Here is a 25566-nt window from a genome sequence, read left to right as displayed (position 1 = left end):
GGATACTTCTTTTGCATTGTATGAACTGTTTTCTATTAGAAAACATCTAAAACTAGCTAAATTCCATTAGACATGTCCTATGTGTTAGTTGATTTTAGTCAACGATTTGTTAATTAATAGTTTCAGAAAGACTTAAAGTGTATGTGTACACGATGTCGATAAGTTATCTCGTATTAGATATATTCAAAGATTGTATATCAAATATTTGTGTTTAGTAAAATATTAGCGTTATGCCTTTATGATAACTCGTGATAAGACTGTGAAATTTCTTCACATGTGATGCAACTGTCACGCAATACCATTCAGTTTTCTTTAGTCGTGGACAAAATTGATAATCATAAACGTCTGTCAATAAAACTCTCCCACGCATAACCGCTATTTCTTATATAATTATACTTATTCATAAATATACGAGCATTGTCTAACGTGAAGCATCGCTTTCTCGACTGTGTGAAATTGCATATTAAAATATTTGTTTGACTAGAAATTGTATGAAACTTATTTGAAAAATTTAGCTTCTTTTGACATTTGTTATATATTTTTTTTTTGGTATTCGCTATCTAATGCAAAGGGCGCAAATATTCTGCCATAATAATTTTTGTATGGAGTAAGAGAAATTTTGTTGACATTAAAGTACATGAGATTCAAGAGTCATTCATTAAATGTATTTTATATAACTATTTTTTATAGAAATATCTTAGAATATTTTTCTTAAGTTAACTGTTGAACATTTAATGCTTCGCTTATTTCAAGCATGAAAACTTTTATAACTAGTTATTTATATTAGATTTATCTATCTTTGTGGTAGAATATAAAATATTTACAAACTAAGATAACAAATTATATATTATAATAAAACCAGTGACAAGCTCCGGCTTTACACGGGTGCAATTTATTAATAACGAATATTATATGATAAAAATATAATTAATACCCTGTAGCACTCCAACCATTGAGTATACAATTGGTTCATTATTTACGTAGATTATCCCCAACATAAAAACAAACAAATTTTACATCTTTTAAATATTAGTATTGATAACAGAAAAGTGAGCTCAATATAAATTCAACGTTATTTAGTATCATTACAAACATGAGAACTATATCTTAAAAACAGTGTAAAAGTATATCACTTGTTCAAACAATATGTCAAAAATGAGTCTAACAATCGCTACGAGTAATAACAATAATGAGGAAATAGGTAAGTGTCAACTGATATTTTTAATTTCTTTGTAAAATCTATACTTTGAAAATTTATCAAGCAATTATTTGCAACTACAAAAAACAGTTCCCCCCTTTGAGGAGCTGAATGCTTAAATTTTTAATTGTTTACCGTCAGAATATGCGTAATCTGTGGCGGTTTAAGTCAGTGAAGTCAAGTGTTAAACGATTGGAGGCCTTCAGACTTAAATTTGAATTATTATAATTATAGAAGGAAGCCTTTTGCACGTGAATTTCTTTATTGTTTGCGAAAGCATAGATTTATTCTGCCTTTACTGTTCATCTTTTCCCATTGTATCTGTTTTATTTTTTGCATTGAATGCTGATTTAAATCCCTATGATCTCTTAGGGGACTCTTTGTCCGCTCACCGTTAAACCCACCACTGTACATAATCCTTGTAGATATAAACTTTTAGGACAGTAATATTAAATGAACTAACTAACGATAAGATTATTTCTTACTCCACAATCTATAAGATGAACAAATAATTGCACTGTCCGAGTCACAATATTATGATATTTCTGAACAAACATACGACTTAGTAAATGGTGTACTTGACCGTCGTCGCGCCTACAACGACTCCTACGCTCCTCATTATTAGCATCGAAGGTTTCTCTTGTTACTTTGTTAATGGCACAGCCTGTATTTCGTCTTCATTCGAAATTTAAACTCGTTATATACTCATTCTATATTTAAAATTGTGTATTTATTTTTAAATATGAGTTATATCAGATTTACTTTGAGAATTATGATGACGTCATAATAATATACCGTTTATTGACATTGGTTAAACATTAAAGACTAGTTTTTACGGTCATTGAAAAAATAAAGTTTTTTTTTTATGTCATATGGGCCACCTGATGATAAGTGGTCACCACCGCCCATAGACAAAGGCGCTGTAAGAAATATTAACCATAACTTACATCACCTATGCACCACCAACCTCGGGAACTAAGATGTTATATCCCTTGTGCCTGTGATTACACTGGCTCACTCACCCTTCTAACCGGAACACAACAATACAGTGTACTGTTATTTGGCGGTAGAATATCTGATGAGTGGGTGATATCTAGCCAGACGGGCTTGCACAAAGCCCTACCACCAAGTACTATTTTGACTAATCAAACATTTTTTATAGAACATTAATCTGGACATAAAGTTACTTTAAAAAATTATCGCGAGAAGCGTTATTATTAGTAAGTAAACCAAATACAAGACAAGTATGGCCTGCCTTAATATCCCTTTATCTAGTTATGCAAGGAACTAAAAGATGCATATACATAAAATAATATGAAAACTCAGAGGTGTTTGCTTACATTTTAACCCTGGCCGAGCTAAACGTGTTCTGTCGACTAGACCATCTCGGCTCTTCTCTCAAATGCGTTTTAAGATAAATGTTAATGAAACAAAGCTAAATAGAATATCATTAACATTTTCGTAATGCATACTCACCCACGTGTTTGCTTCTGAGCCTCTTAGTAATACAACTTAGCTAAATAAAGCTTGGGTTTGTGATCAACCCGAGCTATTTTAGTATCCTAACATGAAAACGTATCTCTGAAAGGCAATTTCAATATATTTAAAGAGTTTTACTCGATACAAGATTCGTTCGGCTTACACAATACAGGTATTTCAATATATGTCCATATTTATAACTTAATAAAATGTGTAACTTAATGACACATTGTTAAATAAATTTATTTGAAACATATAATATAGATAAATTAAAATAAAAAATCCTTAAAGTAGCGAGTGCCCACAATTTCAACATTTACGTAGTACATGTTCTTGAGGCCCAAGTTTAATTTAATAAACTGTTCAAGAAACTTATGTTTTAAATAAATTGTTCTTGCATACGCATAAACCAAATTATAAAACATGTAGGTACACTACTCATAAGACGCCCTAAGTGATTGTTATCATATAAGTGTACATATAACGTAGCGTCCAATAATCGATTAAGAAGTATAAAAGCGAATCATTCTGAAGATGATGCGTCGTTTTCATCGAGCTTTCAAAACTAGGTCGAGAGAGAATCGACTTTTTCTCGGAGTCCATTATCTGGCGATCATGTTGCAATTGCACAAATGCATTCGCTTACGCAACCAGTAGCAGATACATTCGTGCCAACAGATTGTGATACGTCAATTTGTTCATGCAAATGACCTTGTCTACAACTAGAACAGTAGCTTATAACAGAACTCCGGAGATTACATTGTATCGGATGATTGAGAACCTCCTGTTGATCAATGCACACATGATAAAACTATAGTAACAGAGAAATAATTTCGATTCTGATTCGAAGAAATGTTTTCGATTCTTTCCAAGGTTTTTTTATTATTTTGGTTAGCTCTTTCATCATTTGCACTTAAAATGTAACTTATATAACACCGTGAATTATAATTATTACGTAGTGTATAGTCATGATTACTGCTGGAAACAGATTTAGTACGAACAAAATTATATAAACGCCAGTAATTATCAATAATTTATCATTGATATTGAATGATCATGTAAGGAGATATTTCATATAGTATACCAATTTAAAAATTAAAAGAAACCTAAGAGTTCATTTCATAGTTCTTGCTAATAAAAAAATCCAGCATTTCTCTTCTCTACTTCAAAATAGCTTACATAAAAGGTAATTTTAGATAATATGATGATAATAATAGGAATTCGCTGTTATTATATCGATCCGATTGATTCGACACCGTAATAAGCTTACGTGATTGAATTACTTACGTAATTTATTATTTTACTCACGTGAGCAGTTCCTGCATCATTTTTGGTATGAAATGCTTTACTAATCGCTTGCATAGCGGAATTTTAAAGGTGAATGACTGGACCAGTGTTGCATGTCATCAGTCTGATAAATGAATCATTTTTGCAATGGCAATTAAAATTAATTGCTTCAAAAATCAAAATAGGATGAAGATTCAATAGATCTCATCTGGTTCACGATTATTATATTTGGGTTAATTGCAGAAGGTTAGAAGTCATTTCGTTATTTTGCGATAACCTATTCTATCATATTTTGTGTAGTAATCAAATTTCTATAGCAATGCTTATTTTGGGAAGGAGTCGTTCAAAGACTAGATTTTGTTCAAAGAACAAACGTTGCAATTTATTGGCCTTATTGATTTGTCGAAACTAAAAATAATTTCTTTCATAACGAGGTCACCTTGCATTCGACACTGACTACCTGCTTGGTGTATTGCAATGCATATTATTTACACTTGCAGAACGTCACTTGCTTTAGAAATAAGGTCTATTTTCAAACGTATTACATTAATAGATTGTTTCTAAACTAACGTTAGTTTCCCGTCTGTGACAGTCTATTTGCAGTTGTCTCAGATAGTTTCAAGACAATTTATACCTTACTTTTCAAGCAATAAGTGCGCTTCTTGCTTTTTAACATGTGTAAATTTAAAATTTTCCGACAACGATTAGGACTTTTATGCTAAATCGATATAGTCTCTATGTGGTTGGAATAGAGACTTCATCAAGAACAAAGAACAGTTTTAATGTTGCTGCAGTTTTGACCTTGCCGCCTCGTCGACTCCCGCGCACGATCGAGTTGACACTGTCATAATGGATCGGAATTATTTCCCGCCTTACCCAGGTACAGTGTTCGTGTCGTGCTCATGATATAAACGGTGTTATATTCAATGTGAAAAATAATTAGGTTCATAATTGAAATGAAATATGAACGTGAGTTTTTTAGTTGTTATTTTTACGATGCATTAAACATGTTATGATAAATTTTCTATCTGAGAATGCTAATTCAAAATGTCTCGCAATATTTAAATTTTTAACTTTTCCAGACGGAATTTTCTCTCCATACATATTCGATGCCATTGACTTACCGTTGAGCATATAACACCTTATACAATTTGTTTGCTTTCACCACTTATACGTTGAGGATGTGTCGTAACGGACTGGACATACCTCTCCATTACTTGAAGATATTTGCATCTGAGCGTATCAAACTCACGCAATGCCGTGAAAATAACGCGAACATTAACAGTGCTTATTGTTTGATAAGCAATGCTTAAGTTTGCGATAGTAATCGATAGGTTTCTCAAATTTTCTTTCGACTGCTTTTGATTCCAATCTTTTGTATTTTTCTATGAGTTTTCAATTGTGAATGTAAAATCAACTGTCATACTAAAAGAATATATTAGGAAAATTATAACTTAAATCAACATTTATTTTACGTTATAAAACGAAAACATCTATACATTCGATGCTTATTACGTAAATAGGTTAAAGGTCATGTGTATTGCAAAGAACTGTACGTCATTAAAATTCGTATGAATAGCTAAAGGCCAGAGGCCATCGAAAACACATTTTTTCACAGTTCGTAAGATTTGCATCACATGAAAACTGTTGGATATATTCAAATATAAATACTCAGTATATTGTAACCAAAATTTAATTGATTCTTTAATGTCTAATATTGAAACAAATATGAAAGAAGATAAACACTAATAAACGATAATCTAATTAATAACTTCCATGATCATTGGATCAAACTACCTCCTAAGTTACTGGTACATATCCAATTTGCAAATTATCCACTCAACAGGGAGTACTAGGTCATTGAATTCGACGACGACTCGTCGGCCACGGAACACAAATTGGTTTCCTGCGGAACGCAATTTGCTTGTTGATTATTCACCAAATCGATCCTCGAAACAATTGACGTTGGGTATAACCATTTAGTTCGTTGTAATATATAATCTGGCATATTTTAAATCAGCTTAGCAGCAGAGACGTCCTAGTGGCTAAAATACGATTATTTAAACCGAAGTTTCTGAGATCAAAATCGGTCAAGCCACAAACTCCAAAACCTCTCCACAGTGTGGGACATTTACTGGCAGTTATTTTCACAGATATGATCTCTGTATATATTATTTTCACATTTACAGGAAGTCTAAAAGAATGTATTAATTTCCTTTTGTTTTTAAAAGTTTCTCGTCAGTTTACTTTATTCGAATGAAAATTATATAAATTGTCATTTCAAAAGGCTACTTATAAATTTATTATTTTATTCGTTTTCCTGTTGAAAGCGGATTTAAAAATCCTTCGACCATTGTATGATTTTCATTTTAAAATTGAAAATGTAAATTCTTCTTGAGTGCTTGGATAGTTAAAAATTAGTGATAACTTAAGTAAATTTATACTAAATACCAGAAGATAGAAGGATGAAATGCAGGTTTTTAAAAAGTTTCAATAGCAACGTTATATTCTGAAATGATAAAAATTTAAAGTGTAAATGTAGAGTACAGTGAACAGGTTTCTTTTGGATGGACGTGTACCACCTTCGTCTTCATCTACACTTTCCATCAGGTGAGATGGAAGACAAACGTCTATTCCATTACAACTATAAAAAAAAAGTACCTTATAATGTTCAGTACAAAAAGTTGTCTTTTAAATAAATTACTAGAAAAATATTCTAGGTAAAAGATAATCTGCTTGGTGAGCGCAAACGTGTTTTATAAAGTCATCAGATCGTTGACGTCTAGCATCAATTCGTTAGTTTATCGTGCATTACAGAAAGTTCATGGACCTTGTGCCATTTAGTGCGCCTATTATAATCACGCTCACATGAAAATGTCTTTTGTCACCCTTATTTATGATCTTAACAGATTCAAATATCTGTGTTAGTCATCCTGGTTACTTGCCTTGTCTTAAAATAGCTATTAAAAAGCCATTGTACGTGTCTTACTAAAACTACAATTTTATTTTTAAACATGATATCAAATATACAACATTTATTAACAGATGTATCGTTTCTATAATGTTCAATAAATGTATAATATCATAATCGCTAAGTTATTTCAGATGTATATTATATGTGTGCAAGATTTCTTTAATCAAAGTCTGCTGTGTAAGTAATTACCATCTTCCTATATCTGAGAAGCTAATAGCATATCGTCGTATCGGCTTTTAGATTTAAATTTATTTCATATTTTGTTAATGAGCGCTAATAGCTCTTCTCATTTATTTTAATTTAGTTTTTTTTTCTTATTTACATCACATCTATTTTATTATATGTAATTTATCAATAATCAAGTTTTAGTGAGATGTTTGAATTTAATTGATTGAGTCGCCTTGTCCGCTCTCTTTTTTTCGTTGCGATGTCCTTATATAACTCCAGAACCCGTTAAGCAAGCTATAATATTTCATGATGTTCTTTAATGTCTTTACAAATACAGATTTCTTTAAAACACTCGTCACTTTGAGTTTTTTACGCTGAACAAACCAGCGCGTTGAACTTCGTTCACATTTTTTATTATATCGTTTTCTTTTAAAATATAAATATCATTTTAAACTGGTTCTCTATATTAGAATTATTTTTTTGATTCCCGTCCAGGAATCCTGGAATTGTCTCTCTATGAAAATTGTTCTCAATTAAATGTCACAACTGTACTTGCACACATTTACTAAGTACGCCTTTTCTTCAGTGTTGCTATTATAAATATTATAAACTATAATATCCATCTTGCAGCTGATGTTTAAATAATTGAATAAAAAATAACTAATAGGATTTTTTTACTGATAAATTAACTGATCTTTAAAAATTAACAAAACCTAATGAAACTATAATAAAGCTAAGATAAGAAAGTAGGTAAGTAACTAAGAAGTACGATTAGATAATTTTATTTTAAATAACTTATTCGTAATCCAATCGTGGCGTTGATTAAAGCTGACGGAAGTAGAAATTAATTAAACTTTCAAAACTAATCCAGTAAAGGCACAACAATCTAAATACGTTCTTCTTCTAACTTCTGTCCATTCTTATCTATTCTATGGTACTTATTTAACATAAGTACCTTTATCTTTGAGTACCTACCCCTGTAAATGTATACTTAAACCAGAATATAAATAAAATAATTCTTCCGTTATAGGACTTGAATTTAAACATAATCAAGGTGTACCGTTAAAAATACTTTGTTTACATTCAGCTGATGTGCCTGGCACATACTCTGGCACTATGTAGGTCGCCTGCACTGGCAATATTAGAGTTATGCGAGTTAGTGGGTTAATGTATGTATCATTGCAAGTTGGTTTTGTGCCAGAACAAAGGTACTTATAGAGTTATTGCCTTCGAGTTGTAAAAAATACTTACTAAACATAAGGCTTATGTCACTGATCTTATATTTTTTTTATCGTTTTCTTCTTGTAAAACTTTACGTGTTGAAAGAAAGTAGTATGGAAGTATGATGCTCGTGTAATGTCTAATTATTGAAATAAAACTAGTTTTTTAACGGATTTAATCGCGTATATTAATTATTTTATTTTAACATCCCGACGTTTCGAGCACTTTGTAGTGTTCGTGGTCACGGGCAGACTAAGGTGACATTTGTCTGTTCGAATTAAAAAGAAATATTATTTACAACTACCGCCAACGATTTCTTAATTGGTATAATTTTCCTTTCTTTTTATAAATTTCCTTTCTTTTTAATTCGAACAGACAAATGTCACCTTAGTCTGCCCGTGACCACGAACACTGCAAAGTGCTCGAAACGTCGGGATGTTAAAATAAAATAATTAATATACGCGATTAAATCCGTTAAAAAACTAGTTTTATTTCAATGTGTAATAATTGCGAAAATCTAAGACAATATTATGTCTAATTATTTTTTTTTAATTCACAATCTTGAGCCAAGTCTTACACACTTAAGTTTATAGAGGAATGTAAACATCGTTGAGAGAAAACTTTGAAACAAAATAATATTATAAATGTATGTATGTAGTTATTTATATATGCGTATGTATGCGTGTGTGACTAACGCGTGGAAAGTATATAAATATTGAAGGTTTAGATACCTTAGAACTCGCATTATTTCGCATGTCTGCACGCGTACGTTAAATACCAGCATCTGAACATCTCCATTTGAATCTATGTAATGTATTTGTATGGACGGCTATTTCTGTACGGCCTTTGTGTGAGACTTGACGCCTTCAACGTTCAAATATGGATTTGAATAGCTCTACATATTTATGAATGGCGAACTATTTGTTTCAAATGTCAAATGCGACCCATTGAACAGTTTGTTTATCAATGATTCAAGTAAGAATAGATTTTGTAGGTTTAAAATATATAGGAATATAATAGAAATGATATTAACGTATTACTAAATGTTGTTTTAACGAAACGTTTTTGGTTTTCACAAATTACTTGCTTATCAAAATGTTAACATTTGAATAATGATCTACTGTTTAACCAGGCTAATGCCTTCTACGAACGAATTACAAGCAATTGATAATGTTCACTTTGCTACTTCAATAATTTATTTTAGAACATGAATTATATTAATAATTTAACAAATTTTACAAAATCTAAGACATTTGTATCAGTGCGAGATGTTTTAATAGCTTAAATTATATCTAAATTAATTTTCTTATCAAAATAATATTTATATGTTATTTTGTTTGCAGCTGTATCAGCGCGATGGTCGGCTCTCCGTGCGGCCGCAATTCGACGTGGTAGCGCGAGACGTCTGCGTCGCGAAATCACCGCGTTGAGAGAAACTCTCGATGACATCTGCGAGCCTGGGGACTGCGCTCCCCAGCCGCACACTCGGGCTCAACTGCACAGAAGGATCGAGGAGCTTAAGGTAGGCATTTGGGTTATTTTTACTTGAAACCGAATTAAATGAAGAAAAAGTCGGAGCGGAATACATATATGTCGTTGATTACTTGAAAATCATACCAATATTACGTTCATCGTGTTATCAGGTTAAATATTTGTCAAGAATATGATTTATTTAAAAAGTCGACGAGTATAACAAGGGCATTGATGTTATTGAACTATGTGCCAACAATTAGTACAAATATCAATATTCAAGCAAGTATATTTCCATAAAAAAATTATTAATCATTTGGATCGTCAACAAATCAAAGTATCATTAGACAACATATTGAGTCAACTAATAGATTTATTTAATTTAAATACTATGTTCGCCCAGCATGAACGTCACGGCCATGTTATTAACAAAATATTTATTTTCCATAGGAGCGTCTTTCCCGCCTCCTAGAATGCAAGGTGTCAATGCTCAAGCTGACGGTGTCGGTGAGACGCGCGCTCGGCGAAATGGAGTCGGATGATAGCGGTCTCACCGGAGACCTGACAGCATTACTGGCTGCTTGGGATGACGCTCATCAACGGTAATTATTTTCATACGTTTTCACTTACACGAAACCGGGTTTTGTCTCCGTACATTTTATTTAATATTAGAATTAAAATTAATTGCTTTTCGTGTTCCACTTCAATTGAGGACACCAATTATATAATTCGGTACGACTAATTGGCTTCTATTCGTTTGGAAAGTAGATAATTTGTGCTGTAAAATTTTGACCATTACATTTCTGTTGTAAGATATTTTTATTTACCTACAATATTAGACGAAGGTATCTTATCAAAACAAGGAAATTACCCACTTTCAAAGCCAGGAAACAAGACCTGCTTGTCGACGTAAAGTTTATTTGTTACTACTTACGAATCGCTTAATGATCCGTATTTATTTTATCTAAATAGTAATCCTATGTCCTTATTTCTATCAGCACATCTAACGAGCTACTCTCACTGGAGAAGGCCGTGTGTGCGTGGGCGGAATGGGAAAGCGCATTGCGAGAATTGCAAGGCGCTTTAAGAGGTGACCTCGCAACTCTTCAAGCGCTGCGCGATCGCGGTGCAGCGCTGGCGGACCACGCCGAGCTGGCCGCGCACGTCAGACAGCTGGCCGTATCGCTCCTCGATAAGAAAAAGGTATTAACCTAATCTAATTTAACAAAGTTACAAGTAAATTGTTTTAACTTGGAAATAGCACTCAGTTTTCATTTATTCTATTTATTCCCGTACGAAAGTTATACAAATTTTCCAATTTAAGAATAAATAAATGTACTATATAATGTATATGAGATTTAATTAATATATTAATATTAACGGATTTACAATCCCTAATATTAAAGGCCGTCTGAAAAAGTAAACGTAAAGTAAAGTAAACCACCTAACAGTAACACTGTTGACTTTCGATTCGAAATATAGTGAAAAAATAAAAGTTATTACTTTTATTTTGTATTTCCTACCGTTAACGAGACATTATTAAATAATTAGTGAATTTTATATTTCTTGGATTAGACTCAGATACTGGCCTGGTCTATGCGTGAGACCGCTTCATCATTCATTTGATCGTCGGCCTTTCAAACATTATTAACCTTATGTAACGTAATTAAAACAATGAATAGCGATCGTTATATAATACGCTCCTTCGTCCTCCAGGGCGGCTCGACGTGCGACTCCCTGTCGGACTCGGGCATATCGGACGGCGACAGCGAGGGCGCGGGCGGGCGCGCGCGGCGGCTGGGCGCGCTGCGGGAGCTGGCGCGCCGCCTGCAGGCCGCGCTCGCGCCCAACTCGCCCGCGCACCGCGCCATCGCCAAGGTAAGGCTACCTCTACCGCCACCGCCAAGGTAGCACCCGGCCACCCACACTAGAGATTCCGACGAGTTAACAACTTTAATGTTATATTTTTGGACATGTCTCGATTGTTTTAAGAGTTACTTATACATGTCTGTCTGTAAGCAATAATTTATATACACCAATATATACTCGTATAAATTATTACCTTCCGACAGAAATTGAAATGTTCGACTTAATTTGTAAAATAATACTTAGGGCCTCCAATATTTCACTCCTCAAGACCTTTAAATCCGGCCCTGGCTGCAGTTGTTGGTCCATGGTTTAAACCTGATATAAAAATATTTCAGGTTTAAACCAAGGACCAACACTACTTCTTCTTTTTATATGTAATATTTATTTATTTATTTTAGTTTCTGTCTGTCAGAAAACAATTGTTAGGTTCGAATTATTTTGATATACATATTACGAACTATCACTTCAGTTAGTTAGTACGATAATATAAAAAAAAAAAAACAATTCGAACAATCTATTTAAGAAGACACTTGAAAATAATTTTACATGTTTTTAGCGTATGGAGCAAACTGAGAACGAAGTAAAAACCTTACAAGAATCCTGCCGCGCTTTGGTCGAACAGAGTATCCCTGACTTGAAAATCGACGAAGTTTCGTAAGTTTAACCAAATAAATACGTTTTTTTAAATTATGAAATAAGTATCAAGATTACATGATTGTGCTATACTTGTGTCTGTTCCACGAGTTAACACTATAAAAGTCAAGTTTTAACCAATCCATCACATTTAAAATGATTCAGAAAATAAATACACCTTTGTATAAAAACAAAGACATTTTCTTTATAATCGTATTATTGTACTTAGTTGTAAGTTAATATTGTTCGTTTTTTTTTCTAGGCGCGATCACGCTATTGCTATTTCGAAAAATAAAACTGGAGCTGGTGATCCTGATTACAATCCTCGAAGTGGCTGGGTTTGGCGCGTCCTTCGCTCATCTATCCCCATACAGCTGTGTCTCGTAGCATTGCTCCTGGCAGCCTGGTTGGTAGAGCGACCAAGGTGTTGCGACGCCTTGAACTCACTCGCACAAACATTAACACCGCAACTGCGTTATGTCCGTGGACCGCCGCCGGTCTGAATGCACTTTTATAAAAGCCAATGTGTCAGAGCTGTCAGCGTGACACGTGTCAAAGTGACATGAGTGTGGCCACGCTTAAAAGGAAAGTTAAGGATATTTTTTTAAAGTCCCAATGACAATTTACCTAGTATTATGCTACTGGCATATGTATTTAGTCACAATTGTGACGAGTTGCAATTGCAATAATTTTTATTTAGCTAGTTTTAGCTAATAAACAGACTGGAAACTTGGCTTTCGTCGATAAATGGAATTGTAGATGAAAGCAAGATGCGCCGTAATGTCTTAACTGTGGTTCGAAAACACAAGACACGCACCCACAGCTTTATGCAAATGGATTGCATAAAATTAATAAATGGAGTAAGATAAATGTGTTTCTATTCAATAAGAATTACTCCGTTTATTTGAAATAAGGAAAGCCTGGTGTGGAGGGCAGAAAGAAGATTGTTGTGTCGATAAATTTAGCTTATAAGCTTGAATTGAATGAATAAGCAAAGCCGTAGTAACTACAGTGTGAGTCTTATTTTTAGGTTCTGACACCAAGAACATCCAATATTAGTGTTGTACTAATATTATTTTAATATTATCGATTAATACTTTTTGTATTAGATTCGATTGAGTGGTTTTTTTTTTTGTTATTAGAATTTGATTATTCGATAACGGTTCAGGGCGTAACGATAAGAAAGTATTAAGTGGCTTATGTGACATGACAAATATAACAGTGTGACAATGTTGTATTATGAAAAAAAAATAATTAAAAAAAGTATTCTAATTTGTGGGGGACGTGGTTTATCGTAAGCTTCATAAAAGAATAATGAAAGTAAGAGAATATGACATATTCAAACTCTAAAGAGTAACTAAAGTTATTGTCTGCATTTTATTAGAACCATACTTAACATTAGGAACCATAGATTGCTCATAGCAAGAGTTCAAATAAATTAAAGAAAAAGTGTTCGAAAAACAATCATCTGTATCAGATGAAGTTCAAATTAGCTAACATTAGTAATAATTTACTAACACATACATTTATAAGTTTGTATGTAAGTATACCTATTTTAGTACAAGTAATGAATAGGTTACTTAATTTAGGTGTGTGACTTGTGCGCTGAGAGTGACATATTTTCAAGTACCTTTCATATTTTAATCGGTTCGCAAATCGATTCTATCGATAATTTATCGTGGCCATCACTAAACTGTGTGTACTATATTTTTAATGAAACTATTATACATTTCTTAAAAATGGTTTCTATACATATATTATACAATATGTTCAATGAGAAATTATAGTATACCCTTCGAAAAACTTGATAAAAAATACTACTATTTATAATATATACATAAATATAATTACATTATATGTATATTTTATTCTCTATTTGAAACTATATATGAAAATAAATGAACTATAATATTACTTTCCTAATATGTATTTGTGGCCTTATCTTATATATAATATTTTAAGACTGATAAGATTATAAAAGTATGACATTACTTTTTACATGTTATGTATCACTACAATGTTTTTGGATACTTTATTAATATCATTTTATATTTTATTTATATTTTTTAAATAAATGACATTTTAATTTATAAAACAATTTGAAAATATTGAAAGAGTTGCCATAGCAAATTTAAATATAAAAATATTACCTAAATATATATTTTTTAAGAAAAAGGTTAGTTTTTACCTATATTTTTTAAGCTGAAGATCTTCGGTTTATTAATTGCTATGTCAATTCTTTGCAATATTTTCAAGTTACTTCTATTTATAACTTTTAATACAATATATATTCAAGCAATTGATCTATTTCTTCGAATCTATCTGGTTTTTGATTTGTTAAATTATATTAAAAAGAATCTATATTTAAATTCAATTATTTGAATTCAGATATGCATGTTATGTTGTAATTATCTGTATTAGGTTTTCTTCTATTTTAAGTATGTGCATGATATCTATACGGTAAAATTAATGGATAAAATATTTTTTATTATTAATATTAGTGGTATTAGTATATAGTTAATATTTTAGAATTAATTTTGCCGTCTTATAAATTAATGAAACAAAAATTAAAATAGTAGCAACACATTTTTAATAATAAAATATAAGTAGCAAATATAAGTTTTCCCGCCAAATAAACTAAATTGAAAAACTTAAAAATAATTAAGGTGAAACTCTAAATTTAATCTTGATCTTTTTTACAAATTACAAAGAGAAAAAAAGGTCAAGTTGAAAATGTTTCTAATTATGTCTAAAATTGATATATACCATTGAATCAATTTCAATAAATATAATCATTATTTTTATTAAACTTTAAATAAAATACAATTTTAAAATATATCAAGTAAAAATAATTGTAGATTACATTAAATTGTTAGAAAAATGTGTGAAAGCGCATGTCTTTTTTATCTTTATAATATTGAAATAATGCGTTTCCCATTTAGAGATGTTTTATAAAACGCAAAAAAAAGGGAAACTAACTTTTAATTGCTGTTTTAAATTTAATTCAATATGCGTCAACATCGTGTCATATCTCTATAACTTTTCTAATTTAGTTTTGTATAAGTTAATGTAGGAGACATGCTATTGTTGCATTTAAATTTTTGTTTTAAAGGAAGGGAGCATAATATAGGTTGCATAACATCGTGTTGGCTTTATGAATTGGAAATAAAAAAATGTTTAAAAAAAAAAGTTTTATTATTTATACTCTGAACCCGATATGTTAAATAGTTGTATTTACAAAATGAACATTAAATGAACATGTGGCCATCTTCATAGTTGGAGCCGTACGCGTGGCCGAAGTCTCCGTTGGTATCTTGATTTCAACGACCCAAAATCCTGGATAACTTGTATTCACACCATACAACTATAATATTTTAAAATTAGGGAAGTATTATAAGACTCCCTTTAGTTAATCACCGAATTTTCACATATATTTATTCGGCACACCACACCATGTTCCAGAAATTTTTCAAGATGGCTCGAAACATTCTCGTCGTTCATTGGTCAAACGATATCCCGATACATAGTAACGGATATGTTTGCATATAAGAAAGGGTAAATCTATTTTCTAAATCACACAACTATTATATTTTAAAATTAGGGAAATATTAATAAGACTCCCTTTAGTTAATCACCGAATTTTCACGTATTTTTATTCGGCACACCCAGCATGTTCCAGAAACTCTTCAAAATGGCTCGAAATCTTCTCGTCGTTAATTGGTCAACGATATCCCAATAAATAGTAAAGAAGGTAGACATATTATATATTTGCATATAAGTAAGAAAGGATAAATGTATTTTCTATGCAGTGTTGCAAGTATTATAAATTAAAGTAGGTATCTTAAATATTATTTTAAGTAATGGTGATGTGTAAAGTGATCAACATTCCCCGAAGATGAAAAACCGTATGACTGTGTGTTCATTACTATATAACCTTGAAACTGACCATAAACCGTCAACGTTCTGGCCTAGTCCATCTGGCATTGATACTTAGTGATAGAATAAATAATTATATGAGTGACATATATATGTACTAGCATAACTCATTTAATTTGTTTGTTTATGCGCCTTAGCCGCGCCGATAGCTGTTTTTTAGTCAAATTTAAATATTATTGAAATGTCATCATTAATATTTTAATATTACAAATATTTTAAACTATAAAAGTAGGTTATTATTAATATTTATAATATTTAGCAGCACTCAGTTATTGTAGTATATATAGTCTAGTACAAATCAATAATATTAAGAAATTTCTCTTTAATTCCACGATTTTCAAAAGTAAATAAAGGCATTTCGTATGCTGCGATAAATATTTTAGAAAAATGCAAAATAAAGTAATAATGTGATGTTTCACTCTTTACAAATGTATAAATTAATTTATATTCTAAATTGAAAAACTAGTAGAATTATTTGTATTTTCAAGGCCAAAATAATCATCGTTTGACCATACTTAAAGCTTCTTCATATTTAGATAATAATACTTATTAAATATTGATAGTGTACACGTAACCTTCGGTTTATAAATTAGTAAGTGCTACCAACTACATTATTTAGTGTACTGGGTACATGTGAAGAGGAATTTCCCGAAAAGCGGGAAATACTATTGAAGTTGTTGGCTACAATTTTGTTTCTTATTATTATTTTATTTAAAAAAAAAACATACATTTATGATATGTAATTGACAGAACACAAGCTCAATTAACTATAGTTTAATTATATGTTATTCGAAAAGACACAGTAGGATTATATTTTTTAAGTTCGTTTATAAATACTAGTGGAAATTAGTCACCTTAGCTTTTTTCTTAGACTAATTTAAAATTTGCAACAATAGCAATTTTTTTTTTGTTTATTCGATAAAAATCTAAATTTTATCTAGAATGAAGAAGGTTAAAAGGCAAATTCGGATATTTTGAAAAAAAAAGAAACTGTTATAAAACGTTAATAATGGATGAACCAATGACACAAATATGGCAGCACTGAAAATACTATCACGTTGTCTGCTATTACCAACTTAACAAACTGTCTACCATAAATGTATAACGCCATATCCGCTAGGATCGTAGCTTGCTAGCTTGCAGCGTCTAAGTACACGTGTTATTGAATTATATAATTGCTTAGTTTTATTTACAAGTGATAAAAAATATTAATACATTAAGAAAAAAGTCTCTTGAACATAATATAAAGGTAAGTTTTTTTTTAAATTAGTAATAACCTATTTCATAACTAAATCTTAACTGATGCCATGCAAACTGATGTCGCCATATTGTTATAGATTCAGTTATTCGATTATTGATAAAACTTCGTTACATAAATGGTTTATTGAGTTCTTGTAATTGAAGATGATCTTACTGAAATAAATTATTTTCGAATATTTATTTAAAATTACGTAGACTCGACTTGTTTATTTTTGCCGACCGCCGTGACCGCGTGGTGCCGACTGGGTCTTTCCTTCCGTGCCGCCATTCCGTTTAGTCTGTTAAATTAATTTGGAATTAAGAAGTACGTACTTCCAACGAATTATTTAATTACTAAACAAAATGTTGTCCGAAATATATGTATAATTCGTTTTCTAACATTTTACGCGGTAAGTTACTTAATTCGTTTTAAAATAGTCTCTTTATTCAGTACATTTCATATGAACTGTTATCGGAACTTTCTATACGTTATTATGTAATTAAAACAAAAAAAAATTGTAAATCACAAGTAAATAAATTAGTTAAATTGAGACAAAAAAAATTGAGTTACAAGTATTTTTTAAGAATTTAAGGTTATAAATAAAAAAAAAATAATAATAGTTTGATAAAAGGCACTTAAAGTTAATTTTATGTTACAGCGTGTATTTTATCGAACGTGCCATTAAAATTGTTTATTTATTTCAGAGCGGCATAGATCATGGTGGGGTCACGTGTCTATGTTGGTGGCCTACCCTTCGGAGTACGGGAAAGAGATTTAGAAAAGTTCTTTAAAGGATTTGGAAGAATCAAAGACATTCTCATCAAGAACGGTTATGGATTTGTGGTATGGAATCTATATTCTATTAAATTTTAGTATTTCAATATTTTATTTCAAATTTTAATGAATTAAATCTCTTAATTGTATAGCATTAAAAGCATAAATAATTTTCCTAATTCACTAAATTTCGACTAGTATAGATTTTATTAACTGTTTAAATATGAGTATTATCTATAAGTATTAGATAGGGATATGTTAAGAACATTGATACTTTTATCCCAAATACTAATTAAAACTGCCAATTCATTAACTATCCAGTTAATGGACAGTTAATGAATTGGCCAATTTCATTACCATGTGACACAAACCACATGGTTATTAAATTTAATGTATATGACAATTACACTGGATTCTATAATTCTATTCCATAGAGAGAAGGTTAGGAACGGATATTCATTTCAAATGTAGGATGCTGAATTTTTTTTTATTCAATTGTATTTTATTATCATAAACTGATTGATTAGATAGTGTAACTTTCTGAATTCTCTGAATCATGTCCATGTGTTTATTGCTAGTTTATTTTTTAGGAATTTGAAGATTATAGAGACGCAGATGATGCTGTCTATGAATTAAATGGGAAAGAATTACTTGGAGAAAGGTAAGACAGGTTTAAATTACACTGACAAATGTAGTTCTATCTAGTTATTAAATCTTTTAACATGACCTGAAAATATAGTTAGCTGTTTATTTTACAATAAATTAATAAGTTTAATATATATATTTTATTATTAGCCGAATTATTGAATGATATTTGTTGGCATAGTATTGTGCATATTTGTGTAAGTTTAATTTGAATAAATATTCATCAATGAATGTATTCAATTAGTCATATATAGGTATTAATAGCTTTAACTTAAAAAATGTTCAGTATGAAAAGGATGTCTGGTAAAAGTTTTTTGCTGTACAATTATGAGGGGCAAAATAATATTATAACATAATATTGCCTTTTTGAGCATGTATTGAAGTATAATATCCAGATAATTTTACTTATACTATTTAATTATTAAAAAAAACTTTTGAAGATAATGTAAATTTTAAATTTTCATAAATTTATTTTAATTTTTTATAAATGAGCATAAAATGTTTATTAGTATTATTGAACCATTTTTAATTATGATGTAATTGTTTTTAAGAATCTGACATCTTGTGTATAAGTGATATCCATTGCAGTCATTTCTTGCAATTGTACTGTTCAAACCGATGACGTAAGCTGAGAGTGTTCGGAGTGCGAGCGTTGGACGGTGTTTGGTGGTGGTACAGCGTGAACGGGAGGGTGGGCTAACGGCCGGTGTGCTACAGGGTGGTGGTGGAGCCGGCGAGGGGCATCGACCGCAGCGCGGACCGCTACCGCCGCGACCGCTACTACGAACGAGACCGCGGCCGGTCGCGATACGAGTAAGTGGTTGTGTTGGTAGGGTGTCGAGGGAGCGCGCGCGTGGCTCGCCTCGTGGCTCCGACCGCGACCCCCCTCCGCCGCGACGGCTGCAGGCGCGACTACCGTCGTCTGTATCCGCGCCCCGACACATTATAATAACACATTAATTACCCACCATCTGATGGTGAGATGTCGCCTTACTTGCGCTAAAAGAAGTACAATTCAACCCATCCAACTATCTCTTAAAAGAGCCAGCTGATAGTGAGTGGTCACCTTACTTGTGCTAAAAGAAGTACTTCTCATATATGATGGCCTTCCAATAGTAGTCAATATTTATCAAAATATGATAATTTATTATTCTGTAAAATTTCAATGTAGACTGACTGACTGATAAATATAATGTAATGAATTTGGGCATATTTATTACTATTTATTAAAATTGTTAAAGCAGCTCTAATCTTATCAGTATGTGCTGTAGTCAGTGTCTATTGAGTTAAACATATTTGTGTTTGACTGATTTTTTTTTTTAAAGTTATTATTGCTGAAAATATTTAGAGAACATTAAAATATTGTTGTAAACTGTACATTGTCCTATAAAATATATAAAAAGGAAGACACGTCTTCAATGATCCAAGTATTTCCTCTTACGCCTATTTGTATACAAATTTAACGTTATATTTTTTTCTCTAAATATTTAAGCACAATTTGACAGAATTATATTAGTTGCATTGAAATAAATATATTTCAATTAAACTAATTTTGTCAATTTCTTTCTTCAGTGACTACAATTACAGATACGGCCCGCCGACGCGCACGGAGTATCGACTTATCGTCGAAAATCTGTCTAGCCGCATTAGCTGGCAGGTAAGAGACTGAGCAGAATGGAAAGTCCATCATCATCCCATCACAATCACTCAGGGTTTGGAGCTACACGGTCATGAGGGCTGGGCGTACACTACCAGGGTCGTTGGTCACTTGTGTTCTAAGGATGCGGCAATATCGATACGAGAGGAACAACAATATGTGGTAACAACAACAAACAAGCAATCAAGTATATGAAAGCCATAACTGAAGAAGGCATCACGCATGAAGGGATAACTCGGATATTTGGATGACTTCAAGACGGGACAATTGAGCATGTAAGAAGACAATTGACGTTTGTGAATTCACGATACCAAGGAAGACATGTAAGATTCTGAAATCCAGAGATGATGAACCAGACATTTGGATACCGAGATTAACTCTTGCTTTTCATAAACTCAAAAACATTATCAATAAATTTTTCGATAAGTAGCTTCACATAATTCTTTGTATTTTAACTTGTCTTATAATATATTAAATACATATGAAAGTAAACTTATACACCTGTTATACATTACGAGCTTATAGATGGTTTTTAAATAACGACAGAAGGTGGCGTTTCGTGCCCTGAGCCCTTCCCCGATGTAGCCCGTGTGAGATGTGGTCTGAAGCGATGTTAGGAGGGTATCGGTCTGCGGCGCCCCAGGGGACGGTCGGGACGGTCTCGCGATGACACCCTGTCCCGCTCCAGCCGACGGCCCGTCAAGGTAAAGTCGACAGGGGGGCACTACTGGAGCCGCTCTCGCTATGTGCAATCCCATTTTAATTCATATCTCACATTTTTATATTAAGTTTATGCTCCCAATAGAAACCAGCTATCAAAGTGGTCGATGTTGTGGAAGCGATCATATTTTTTTATATTTCTTTTATTTTGGTGCCTAAACAGTTTTTCGTGGCCGGTGCTACCTGTATGGTGTCATTGCTTATTGGAATGGTCTTGGAGATTACTTGAGTCACTGCGTGGTGGTTATTTGTGACAGTACCCACTCGAATTACTCACTAAGACGTGGACAAGTGGCGGATTATACAAATGAACTAAAGAAATTTTATTTGAAGTTTCGGAAAAGAATGCAAATGCAACCTGTTATTCGAATTCATAGAGGATATTGATTGATGGCATTACGAAATCGATACTAAAACATGCAAATCACGATGACGATGCACCGGAAAGGAGGATTTCAAATCTGCTGCATTTAACAAAACAAGTAAAATATGAGACAATAGCAATAAAAATGAGGAATTACATTGGAAAAGTAAGGAGAAACGCGCGGGAAAAAGGAGTTGATTAGATTGCGATGAGCATTTGTACAGATGTGGAATATGGAAACTAATCTCGGAATCGGTTTTTCTAATTTGCTTCAACAATTGCAAAGATTGATGTTTACAAAGACGTCTATTGAGCAACCTTTACGTGACATGGTACAGGAGCAACCCTTTCGTGACATGGTGCAGGAGCAAACCCCTACGTGACATGGTGCAGGAGCAACCCTTACGTGACATGGTGCAGGAGCAGCTGCCGTCCCTTACTGTGCTAACTGTTTTATATAAGAAATGATAACCAGTCGGTTGACCGTCTACGAAATATCTGTATAGGCACAATTCATGTTTATTTTTTTTTGTTTGAGAGGTCTTATTCATTCGGTAGCACATACATTATAAATATTCTAAGGGTGTTCACCACACCTTTCCTATATTCGCCATTTACATGATGATATCGTATTTTTTACCATCTTTCGGGGCTGAATACCTTGATGATAACTTTATATCTGACGAAGGCTTCTAGGAAAGGTTTTTTTGTAAGCTCTTAACAATCAAGACTCACGAGCTTTGTTGGTTTACAGGACTTGAAGGATTATATGCGCCAAGCCGGCGAAGTAACTTATGCTGATGCTCACAAGCAACACAGAAATGAAGGGTATGTAAATTTTTTTTTTTCACGTTATTCGTAATTTTTATCCGAACACGAAAGATATATTATTCTAGCAAGCTTCGAATTAATGTTCATTTCTTTTCGCATATATTCTAAATTATCAATCGTTTTAACGTCCCTTAGTTGACAGGCTATCTCATAGCTATGAGCTTGAATTAAATGTAATTGCTTGTTATTTATAAAATCATGTCTAAGACATTCGTTTTGGAACAATAGTCGAATTATTTATATTACTTATGTCTTAGGATAGACTGCCGATGACAAAATGGCGTATTTTGAACACATTTTATTATTAAACTATATTTATTAGTGATTATAAAAATGGAATAGGTAAAACAAAGGAATAAAAATTTTACTAAATTAAACATTAATATAGACTATCAAGCCCTCATATAACTATCTACCCGATAACTATCAAGTTAATTCAATATGAATATATAATTCATAAAATATGGATTCCAGCGTGGTCGAGTTCGCGACGCACTCCGACATGCGCGCGGCGATGGAGAAGCTGGACGGCACGGAGCTGAACGGGCGGCGCGTCCGGCTCGTGGAGGACCGGCGCTCGTCGCGCCGCCGCACGCGCTCGTCCTCCAGCCGCTCGCGCTCGCGCAGTCGGGAGAGACGCCGCTCCAGGTACCACAGCTGGCTCAATACGACTTGCATTAACGTCGCTTACATATATGTATATATATTGTCAGAGTAGTTTTTACTTGAATTTTCACTTTGAATTCATTACCAATAGTCCACACAATTGATAGGGCTTTTTATTTCATATTTAATAAAAGATGAAGTCTTCAATTTTTTTTTTTGTGTTTATGATGATACTATACATTTTACCATCTTTCGGGGCTGAATACCTGTGAATGATAATCTACATTCTGAGATTTTAATTATTCTCAGAATAAGTCTTAAATGTCGTGAATTGTACTAATGAAAAACACAATGCAGTAGATCTCGCTCCCGCCGATCGTCTCGCTCGCGCTCCAAATCTCGCCCGAAGAGCAAGAGTCCTGAAGCCAAGTCCCGGTCGAGGTCCCGATCTAAGTGAGTTTGAGTCAATAATATTATTAATTTTTGATTGTCATTAGTAATCCTAGTCATTCGTGTCTTCACATGACGAACTAGGTTTTTTTTTCGTTAACACCACAAAGCCTGTAAATTTAAATGATAATTATTTTTATTACGATTTATTAAAACGTTGCTTGCATGAGTTAATCAATTCTTTTAATAATACATTCGCAATTTTTTTATTAAACATGCATGATGTTAAGAATTAACCTAGTATTCATTTGGCTAGGTGTGTTATTTCATGTGCTGAGCAAAATTTAAAATCGTAAGTATTTAGTCCTAGTACATACTCTATGTATTTTAGTGTTGTATGTAGTGTGTAGTCACAAAAACCGCGTCGACTCGCGCATTTGCGACCGAACTTTCGTATAATATAAAATAAGAATTGTCTTCATTCGATGTATAGATATTAGTAGCTAAAGATTAAATGCCCGTTCCTACCATTTGTCGTACGCGACTCGCATAGGGATCGCAGCCGTTCGAGATCAGCTTCCCGTAAGTCCGAGCGTCGGTCAGAGTCCCGCCAGTCCCGCGAACGCTCCGCCTCTCACAAATCACCCGACCGAAACGGAAGAATGTCGCCGTCCCGCTCAAAGTCAAAGTCAAAATCAAAGTCAAAGTCAAAGTCCCGCTCGCCGAAACATGACTCCAAGTAAGTTTGTGCTTTCAATCCGGTCTGACAGTTGTGTGATGTTGAGAGGTTATAATTTCATCATTATAATGATGGTTGTTTTTGAAACTGTTTTTTTTAAATTATAATCTCTTATTAATATATAAACAATTGTTGAAGTGTATAACCTCTCATCGAATGTCTTAGCATTATTGTCAGATAGTACTGAAGCAATAATTAAGGCTATTGACATTGATTGCAACATTAAAATTACATGAATTTGTAACTAATTGATGGCACAATTTATTTCACTTAATAACTCTTACCATATTTTCCTGCATCATTTGAAGAGAAACTACTGTCAAAGCCAGGTGAGAAATAGTTGATGGTCGAGTGCAGTAGAGCATCACTCCTTTTCTGTTGCTTTTTGGGCTTTGACTTAAATTTAGTTAAATTCTTATTTTTGCTCCATATTTTTTATTATTTCTATATTATCATAGTTTATTAGAGGCAGCAAATATATTATCTATTATTTATTTAATAACTTTGTTTAAAAGGCATAGGCTTTAAGTCCCAAAGTAACAGTTCCTTTAAATATATATCAAATTATGATTATTTTTTTCTCTAGGGAGAGATCTCGCTCTCGCAGCAAGGAGGCAGCTTCACCGAAACGTGAGGAGGAACGCCGCGAAAGCAAGTCCCGCTCCCGCTCCCGGTCTCGGTCGGCGTCCCGCGAGCGCTCGATGTCCCGCGACCGGTCCCGCTCGGCCTCCCCGCGCCCGAACGGCGACGCCCCCGAGCGCGCCAGCACTGAACGCTCTCCGCGCAGCGGCGACTAAAACTATAGATATAAGACTTAAAATTATATTTCATAAATTTATGTGTAGTCTTGTGATCTCGTGACTTAATTTCCTTTTCGACGGTCCTTTTGGTGGACACCGGTCCTAAATTGCACGGTGACGCGCACTCCTGGCGACTTGGTCATTAATCGAAATGTATATGTTATCAAAAAGGTCACGGATAGATTATGGAAATGTCATTGTGGGCTAGTGAATGTTGTGGTAAAATGCACATTGTAGGCAGTAAGTGATTGAGAAATATTTAATTTACTGATATTTTACTGCTTTTAAATACTTTAAAATATTCTAATTTAGTTTTAATTTTATGAGATGTGCAATTCTAATTCCTAAACAGTAAAGTTTGTGAGATGAAGAGACATTTTAATAAATGATTTTAATTAAAATCTTTCTAAAATTGACAAATTGCTACTGAGAAATAGTACATTTATTTACCTTTTTTTTAGGTAATTAGAATGAATTGTCATTGACACCCTATTGAAATAGGTTAAGGTATTTTGTAAATACTGTATTGTTTATAAGGCACCAAAAAATAAATAAGGTTTAATTA

At 32.7% G+C, this 25566-nt stretch overlaps 2 protein-coding genes across 12 annotated transcripts in view; both read left to right on the top strand.

Annotated features, from left to right (window-relative positions):
- LOC125071511 overlaps positions 1-14322 on the top strand; it is a 221628-nt gene extending 207306 nt beyond the window's left edge. For 3 of the 4 annotated variants that reach the window (XM_047681795.1, XM_047681794.1, XM_047681793.1), the window contains 6 exons: positions 9671-9849; positions 10248-10399; positions 10796-11000; positions 11514-11675; positions 12223-12320; positions 12562-14321. In XM_047681795.1, coding sequence (XP_047537751.1) covers positions 9671-9849; positions 10248-10399; positions 10796-11000; positions 11514-11675; positions 12223-12320; positions 12562-12802 — 1037 coding nt within the window. In that variant the 3' untranslated portion in view covers positions 12803-14321. Of the gene's footprint in view, positions 1-9670; positions 9850-10247; positions 10400-10795; positions 11001-11513; positions 11676-12222; positions 12321-12561 lie in introns of all 4 variants that reach the window. The other variant, XM_047681796.1, reaches the window with a different exon arrangement.
- A 3002-nt stretch (positions 14323-17324) lies between these two features.
- Positions 17325-25566, top strand: LOC125071268 (serine-arginine protein 55). 8 transcript variants are annotated; one of them, XM_047681417.1, is made up of 10 exons: positions 17328-17484; positions 18180-18318; positions 18840-18910; positions 19612-19707; positions 20482-20551; positions 22390-22463; positions 22941-23114; positions 23430-23525; positions 24016-24201; positions 24788-25566. In XM_047681417.1, exons 2-10 carry the CDS (start codon positions 18193-18195, stop codon positions 24996-24998), a joined length of 1104 nt encoding a protein of 367 aa, XP_047537373.1. In that variant the 5' UTR covers positions 17328-17484; positions 18180-18192; the 3' UTR covers positions 24999-25566. The 8 variants fall into 8 exon arrangements, 6 of the variants coding, with proteins under 6 accessions (XP_047537375.1, XP_047537374.1, XP_047537373.1 ...); XM_047681414.1 differs by having other exon boundaries at positions 20467-20551; XM_047681416.1 differs by lacking the exon at positions 17328-17484 and adding an exon at positions 17783-17799 and having other exon boundaries at positions 20467-20551.

This window comes from Vanessa atalanta, chromosome 19 (assembly GCF_905147765.1).
Source record: "Vanessa atalanta chromosome 19, ilVanAtal1.2, whole genome shotgun sequence".
Classification (NCBI taxonomy): Eukaryota; Metazoa; Arthropoda; class Insecta; order Lepidoptera; family Nymphalidae; genus Vanessa; species Vanessa atalanta.
Note: the sequence above shows the minus strand (reverse complement) of the source record. Positions and strands in the feature narration are given on the sequence as shown.

Coding starts and splice junctions, on each gene's coding strand:
- LOC125071268 (XM_047681414.1), top strand. CDS start 18,193: ATGGTGGGGTCACGTGTCTATGTTGGTGGCCTACCCTTCGGAGTACGG. Junction 23,526..24,015: donor CGGTCGAGGTCCCGATCTAA/GTGAGTTTGAGT, acceptor CGACTCGCATAG/GGATCGCAGCCGTTCGAGAT. Junction 24,202..24,787: donor TCGCCGAAACATGACTCCAA/GTAAGTTTGTGC, acceptor TTTTTTCTCTAG/GGAGAGATCTCGCTCTCGCA.